This window comes from Rousettus aegyptiacus, unplaced genomic scaffold (genome assembly GCF_014176215.1).
Source record: "Rousettus aegyptiacus isolate mRouAeg1 unplaced genomic scaffold, mRouAeg1.p scaffold_m13_p_3, whole genome shotgun sequence".
Classification (NCBI taxonomy): Eukaryota; Metazoa; Chordata; class Mammalia; order Chiroptera; family Pteropodidae; genus Rousettus; species Rousettus aegyptiacus.
In genome coordinates, this window is record NW_023416306.1 from 144,867,942 (window position 1) to 144,876,445 (window position 8,504).

Below are 8,504 nucleotides of genomic sequence, written 5' to 3' on the forward strand. Positions count from 1 at the left end.
TAAGGAAGCACAAAATATTTTATCATTTAAATATGCATCGACTGTATACTGACAAGGAGGTGTCTCTGTCAATAAATGCATTTTATGATTGATTGTTATTTTTACATGTTTAGGGGTTTTTAGCTACTTAAAAATATACCTCTTAAAATATGTTAAACCCAAATAATGACACTAATTGTATATTACTTTGCTGAGAGATACCTTATCGGGAATGCATTTTATTCAAGAATGACCTATAAAACCATATCGCCCACTTTCTATATGGTTTATCAACTAAGTTAACACTTTGTCTACTACATACAGAAGGAGATAAGATACATTTCATTTGTACCAGATTTACACATTCTGCATACAAATGAGAAGGTACTAAAAACAACATCATGTAGTCCTGTTCTTCACAAAATATATTTAAACTTGTATCGCTGCTTTTGAATCCTCTCTTAGTTTTTATATTGTTGTGTTCTCATATTAGAAATAAATGGTTATGGATCACTTTCAGAATTTATTGCTTATCAAAAGTGATCCACAACTATTTATTGTTAGTATCAGAAAGTAAAAAATATAAAAATACAAAAGATGAGGATAGCAGATGCAAATAGAAATGCGAAAAAAAAAAAGAAAAGAACATAATCTAAACCACTCCCAGACTGTTCATGGGACAAGCAGCAGCATCACTTGGTTGGGCAGAGGGCTGACTCCACTGTGCTTTTCTCCGTTTTTTTTCTCATGCCTTTCTCTTTTTTTTGTATTTAAGATCGGTGCACAGTGCTACTTGGAATGCTCTGCCCTGACTCAGAAAGGTCTCAAAGCTGTGTTTGATGAAGCAATCCTCACCATTTTCCACCCCAAGAAAAAGAAGAAACACTGCTCCGAATGTCACAGCTGCTGTTCAATTATCTGAGGTGGCTTGAGACCTATCTCCACCCCATCTAAGGGTGAGAATGGCAGCCAGCCTTTGCGACCTAGCTCAAGCCAGTATGACTAGAGGGGAAGTCCCTTCACACAGAGGCTTCTTCTCTACCCTGTGAGCCCCCAAAGCACAGCACACTAGCCAGCCAACTGCCACATCCTCCCTACCAGCCGGAAGCATCCACGTTGCACACTCTATGAGAATGCTGAGCCCAGGTTTCAGCCAGTGTCGCTGTTGACCACGCTGGAAACAAAGTCGAAAACCATCTTGCATCTCCCCCTCCCATGAACGTGAAGCTGATAGGAAATCATCGCAGGAAAATCAAGAGGCACTCGGTTCCTGTACTGGTGGCCTTACTTGATGTCCTTTACGAAACATGGGAATACATTATTAATCTCTTTTTCTGAATCTGCTATTCTACCTATGTGTCTTACATTCATTTGTATTATTTTAAGAAATTACCAGTTTACTCAGGCCTTACAAATCTATACCAAATTAGCCTCAAGACAAAGTATTTTATATTCATTTCCATTTTCAACATGTTTCTACCAAAGTTATTAGAACCAACATGTACCTCTGAATACCTGACTACAAGAAGATACAAGAAAATGTTAAAACTTTTGGAAATTTTCAGAACCATGATTTTGGAAACTGGTTGAAAGAAAACACCATCTAAATTGGTACAGGTCCACGTTTTTGCCAAAGATTCACCCTGGAAATGCTTACATGATAGGCAGCTTTATTTTTTCCATATTATATTATCATGACAAATTACAAATGAATGGTGTTTAAGAAAACACTATCTCTGCTTTTCAATCAAATTGATTGGAGAGAGAATATGGCAGACCTAACTTTTAAAATATTCTTTATTCAGCAAAATGAACTTTCCTGCTCCTTCCCTTCCCTATTGCATGTTCTTTTCTTAACTTGATTTCACATTTTTTCTCATGCCAAGTAATAACCTGATCTAAAAGAAGGGTCTGACCATGGGGCATGAAAAAGCAAGTGTTCAAAAGTCCCCAAAAGTTAAGCAAAGTGCCTCAGTTTTTCCTCTTGCTTCAACTGAAAGTACAGTTATCCCCCCTTATCTGTGGTTTCCCTTTCTATGGTTTCAGTTACCCACAGTCAGCTCCAGTCTGAAAATATTAAATGGAAAATTGCTGAAACAAACAATTTATAAACTTTAAATTTTGTGTCCTTCTGCGTATCATGATGAGATCTCAGAACATCCCACTCTGTCCCACCCAGAACATGAACCATCCCTTTGTCCAGTGTATCCATGAAATAGATACCACCTGCCCCTCTCAGTAGCCATCTCAATTATCAGATTGACTGTCACAGTATCACAGTGCTTGTGTTCAAGTCACCCTTATTTTACTTAACAGTCGTCCAAAGTGCAAGATGGCAATTCAGATATGCCAAAGAGAAGCTGTAGAGTGCTTCCTTTAAGTGAAAGGTTTTGAGTATATAGGAAAAACCGTAGTATATATAGGATTTGGTGCTATCTGTGGTTTCAGGCATCTACTGGGGGGCTTGGAACTCTCACCCACAGATAAGGGGGACTACTGTACTTCTCAGCTTGCCCCATGTAAGCTCCCATCTATTTAAATGACATTTTCCAAGTACGACTGGTACTAAAATGTTGCCTCTCCCTATTTCGCATACTTGTTGTCCCAAATGTGTATTTAGGGACCAGATCTGTGAGTCCCAAGCTCTGGATCTATTTATCCTCTGCTTTCCAAAATTATGCACTCTGTTGAACAGGGACTTTGGCCTTGGGGAAGTTAAAACCCCAGTAAGTTTTTGTGTCCTTTTCGTATGACTCTTCCAAATATCCAGGGATTCTTTTATCACAGAGTGAGTTACTTCCTAGCTTTTAATTAGAGACTATGGAGGCTTCTAATTAGTCTTATGTGCTTACAATTACCCTAGAAACACCCAGGTAGGCACTTTATTCTTTATTTCAATTGCATAAGCAAAGTGCCTCTCTGCAGCATGAAATTACACCTATTTTAGTTTAAGAATTTCCAGATTCACACTCCTTCTGTTGGAAAAATCCAGCCTTTCTAGTCCCTTCTGCTCATGGAGGAAGCATACAGAAACAGAAGCATATGGCCTGGGTCTTTTCTGTTAAGTCCTTCTGTGACACCCCCTCAGTATTTTGGGTTTTGTTTGTTTGGAGCTTTTTTAGAATTTCTAAAATGTGTTTTCCCTTCTTCCTCATTTCAAATTCTATTTCCCTTCTCCCCCATTTAGTTACTAAACATTCTCTTAAATACACACACACACACACACACACACACACACACACACACACACCCCTACCTTAAAGAAAAACGGGAGTTTTGTAAGTCAGAGCTTGACGAGAAAACAAGGACTTTCTGCCTTTGTAAATGGAAATTGACCGTGTATAAACTGTAACTCTGCAGAGGTTATGAAAGCATCCTTTACAAACAATAATGAGCATTTAGCCCTGTAATAAATGAAGTACTGTTAGCCAGTTTTGTTACATTTTTACATAGTTACATCTCGCTAATGGACCACTCCTCACTTCTCATTGACATGGATGAAAAATTTAAATATGTTTGCTCAGCTAAGGAGAATTTTACAGATGTGTACACTCAATAGGCAAATGGTTCCCCAGGCCATCACCTCCCCAATGGGTCACAGGGATTAACTTGTTCACAGTGGGAAGATCACAGTGGAGCACAGGCTTCCAGAGGTCTTATGAGCTAATCATTGAATAAAATAATGAAGAACAAAGCAACTTAAATGAGCTAATGTCACTCCACCAAATTAATCATGTATTCCCCGTTTCATGGCAAGATGCAGTTCATTTCATTAAAAGGCGTTTTCTGCCATAAGATTGAATATCCTGAAACCAAAGAGACTTAGAAATCTGAAAAAGGGTCTTTTAATTATCTACACCATTTCCCAAAGTCAAAAAGGGACAGCTGAGCTCCACTTGAGTCTAGACTCAACTTTTCAGAGCTAGAAGAGACCTAAGAAACTATAGTCCAATGCCTTTATTATACAAATGAGGAAACTTAAGCCCAGGCGGATTAAAGAAAACACTTTGTGGCACAGCTAGGACAGATCTAAGCTTTTCTGCTTCCAGAGCCTTTCAACTCCATACTATATGCTTTATCGTGTATATTAAATTAGACTTTTGTAGGTGTATTATTGGAATAGCATCTGATTTCCCTATAAGTTCTAGCCACATTTCAAACACATGGCTTAAGAACACTATAAATAAGATAGTCCTTCAAACTAGTAATAACCTAGAGACAAGAATTTGTCCTACACATGCTATGCCAGGAATCCACAGTATACGATGTAATATAATCCCAATCTAACTGCACAGTATACAGCAACATAATCCTGACCCAACGGTTCAATCAAATAACTAGTTTGACAGATGTTTTTCAATCAGATGGTTGGTTGGTAGAATTAATGGACTATTTGGACTATTTTGGAAACACAAAAGTACTAAGACACAAGTCATAGTCATGTCAACAGTAAGAAATCTGGGCTGATTTCTTCCAAGGAAAGTTAGACTCAAAGAACAATTACTGAATGCAATAAGTATAGCAACCCTAAACCAAGAAGCACTAAATTGAGAAATCAAAAGACATGTTATACACATGTGACAGGAAGACAGTTTTGGTCCTGAGACTTCAATAACAATAAGTCTGATCATGGTGCACAAAGAACCATTTGGAAAATTCTAGTCCATAAGTGCCAGATGAAGTGGATATAACCATATAGAATTTTCATAGAACCACCAATAAGAAAATAAAACTTAAATGGTAGTAAAGGAGCAGTCACAACCACACTCACAATATCTGAAGAAAATTTTACAAGCTAAATCCAGAATTTGAAACCAAAAAAAAAAACCATTATTTAGAGTGAAAGTCTTAGAGTGCAATAACCTCATAAAATAGAGAGTCCTCAAGAAGAAATATTTGACTTGAGGTAAGCCTTTTATGATGCAGTATTACATACATAAAGGAAAAATCAACCATGAGACCAAAGTGATGGAAGGTTAGAAATTGAGGTTTTGCTTTAAAGGAATGTTTGACACCACGCTGGAAATGATTATCTCAGTCTTTGATTTAAATCTACCCCTAAGTTTAGATGCCCAAATGCAAATGTGTGTTCTCTCTCAGCAGAGAAAACCACAAGTCACCAGCTGCTCTCTTAAGAGCCATTAAGTAGACTGCCCAAGTCCAAATTAGGAAACTCAACAAAATATTTTCATTTCAAGGACCATTAGGAACAGAAAAGAGAAGGTCAGGAAAACTGAGTTTCTTACATTGGAAGTTAGGTGCTTTTTTAAAGGAAACACTTAGAGAATGGAGAGAAAACTAAATCAGATCCAAACACATACATTACAATTGTCCAAGAGAATTGTTAACTTCTGCCTCGTATAGGGAAGAAAGGAGAACTGTTAATGTAAAGAGCTTTTCATATTTCTCAGCGTCTAAGCAGAGTCAGCCAACAAGGTTATTTGTGTGATAATACTAGATAATTCCACCTCATGATTCATGAAAAATGGATGAAATACTGGACAATGCTCTTTGAGTCTTCCATAGCAGAGCGAATCATCACCCTCACACTTTCTCTGCTAATATGGAACAGGCTGTCAAGGGAAATTTACCAAGAAACATGAGTGAATAAATTATTTTAAAAGTTTCATTGAGAACGAACATGACTTAAAAACTGAAAAGAATGACTTTAGGATACCTGTAAAGACAGTTACTTGTATAAATGATATTTAATCATCTTTTGTGAAATTTCTCTAAGAAAGACTACATTTAAAATGCACAACAGGAATAATGGGATACAAAAATATGAGATGAAGGAAAAATTCATGGTGTTTCTGTGGTCAACAAAGACCAGAAAGGAAATTAAAGCATCCAGCTCTACACAGAGGCACTCCAGGCATCAGAGGCTCGGCCCTGCTCCTTGGAGATCTCTCTGTGGGTCTGGCTCATCTCTGAATTTGTGGGATGCAAGTTCAACAACAGTTCTTGGCTTTCAACTTCCACTACAGGAAATTAGAGTAAAAGATGCAGGATTAATCTTGGTCACGATCTATTTTTTTCTTCTCAGGGAATATTATTTCACAAACCAGGGTCGTTTTGTGCATGTATATGCTTTAAACATGTTCTACTCTGGTAATTTCATTTTGTTGTGAGTTCTGCAGTGACTCAGAAACTTCATGATACTATAGCTAGAGTAGTTTTGTTGCATTTGCAGCCATGTTCTCTAAACCTCTCAATATATGCAGTTATATTTCATGAACAGGTTCTGATCAGTGTTTAGGGGATATCTGAGGAGAGGGCCCCCATAAGTGTGTCCCACTTAAAAGCCATAGTAGCACACTTAGCCTCCCAGGGGTCCTGCACAAGCCAGTCGTTTGAGTTTATGTTAATTCTTTGGAGAAATAATAAAACATTTTTCATGGAGGGCAGTATGTTTAAGGCAGCTTTGTAAATCCATTCCTAAAAATATCACCACGTGCCATCTTTTAAATCAATTTTTTAAGCAATTGGATTTTTTTTCTCCTAGAGGAGCCATGGGCCAGAAGGTTAATAAATTCTACATTCTTCTCATCACCTGGCTTAAATTGTTTTTCACTCTAAGTAAGCAGTAATTGCTGTTTAAGTAGATCTCAGCAGATTTTATCCACACTCCTCTCCCGTGTAATCTCTACAGAATAAATGACAGACAAGGGAAGCACAGCTGACCTACTCACGGGTTGGCTTTCTTGCAATCTGCTTCTTATGTAATGACTAGTCTATGTATAGTTCTTACAAGTAAGGAAATATTATTTCATGTGCTCTTTAACCTTGCAATTTATTTTGTGCCATATTCTGACTTTTACGTCATTAAACAATCTTTTTCTCTCCTCTTATTTCTGGGTTATCTGAGGGTATTTCCATCAGCCACGCAAGAGCACTGCTTTCCCCAGGCTTCTGTTGGAAGAGGAAATTGTCTAGCCCTTTGCTACTCAGGATGTAATACAGGAACCAATAGCATGGGTATTTCCTGGGAGCCGGCTAGGACTATAGAATCTCAGGCCCAGCCCAGACCCAATGAATCCAAATTTGCATTATAATAAGACCCCCAGATGATTTGTGTGCACATTAAAATTTGAGAATACTGACCAAGTTCACCATCAGACTTTACGCCCAGACATGTAGCTGCCTGATGAAGACACCATCGGTTTTGCCTGTCTCTTGGGTGCTATATTTTGGGTATTCCTTTGGCAAATATTTGAGTGGTTCATATTTACTGAATGAATAAAAAGGCTTTCGGACGTCCTTTCTTTTTCTTGTCATATGCTTCCCAGCTGCAGTAAAGGAAATGGCATATTTTGGAATCAAAAAGCAGAAAAGTAGCATCTGGTTTGAAAGATCCACTAACTCTAAGTACTTCAGTTCTGAAAGTCTTTCTGGTGTTTACAAGGGAAACAAGCAAACAAAAAAAAATGCCCTCTAGAATTATTTTCCATGAAGAAATAAGAAAGATTCATATCACATAAAGTGATAAAAAAAATTTCTGAATTTGGTGAAGCTTCTGTGCTTTTTATTTGTTTGACAGTAGTTATGATTTGCCTTCAGAACTTCTTAAGCTTTGCTTAAGACATAGTGCTCTAGGTACCAAAATAAGGATTGACTGCAAACAACTTGTCTTCTACACAGGACATTTCACAGATTTCTATTTTTATTGTCCTAAGCACAGACTGGAGGTGTATTCACTTATTTAACATGTTTGTACTTAACATCACAGGGGACCAGGCTTTGTTCTCCCTGCCTACACCCTACCTTGTGTATAAGAGTCCCCCCGCACCCCCTCCACGCGCACACACACAGAAGCCTATGTAGTCTTATTCAAATCCAAGACTGCTAAAGAAGTTCTGAAGGCAAATCATAACTACTGTCAAACAAATAAAAAGCACAAGGATTATCACTTCCCTTGTACCTGCAAATGGCAAAATAAGGACCTGATGTCATCATACTCATAGTCATTAAGGGGCCATCTCCTCTGTGAAGGGCCACCTTCTGCTTCCAGGCTTCCCTTTACACGGTCCACAGAGTTCTGATTTTGGTACTTTCAATCAGGTGTCTTTCTTCCCACTCTAGGCTGCTTGTGTTCCACGATACCCTTAAACTGAAAAGTTTGTAAACAGGGACAAATTTACGTCTGGGAGCAGATTGTCTATCCAAAGCGGCTAGCCTTCTTGGAAGGGTTTTGTCAAATCCAAAAACAGAATCTTATCAAATATTATTTGCTTTACTGCACATGCATCCCTGATTTCTTGCTCATAACCACCGGCACGAGCTCCCAAAAAGTGTTTCTTACAGCAGGGACTGCCTGTCCTCCCACAGCCTGCCATGGCACTGCACATTCAATTCCTTTCCCAGGCCACAGAATAAAGTCTATTTCATCTTCTTCATAAGAAACTTACAGGGCAAGAAAACTGGCATGAACAACCAATCTCTCTTCAAGAATCCATTTACTTGTAGTTTTTAGATGTTTGACTCTCAGTCCCTGTACTACAAGAGTAACTTGAAATCCCAGCCCA

The 8,504-nt window shown here is 38.2% G+C and overlaps 1 protein-coding gene across 1 annotated transcript in view; it reads left to right on the forward strand.

Annotated features, from left to right (window-relative positions):
• RHOJ (ras homolog family member J) overlaps positions 1 to 5,315 on the forward strand; it is a 76,391-nt gene extending 71,076 nt beyond the window's left edge. The window contains exon 5 of the mRNA XM_016141795.2: positions 755 to 5,315. Within this exon, the coding sequence (XP_015997281.2) occupies positions 755 to 901 (147 nt within the window). The 3' untranslated portion in view covers positions 902 to 5,315. The remainder of the gene's footprint in view (positions 1 to 754) is intronic.
• Positions 5,316 to 8,504: the final 3,189 nt, after the last annotated feature.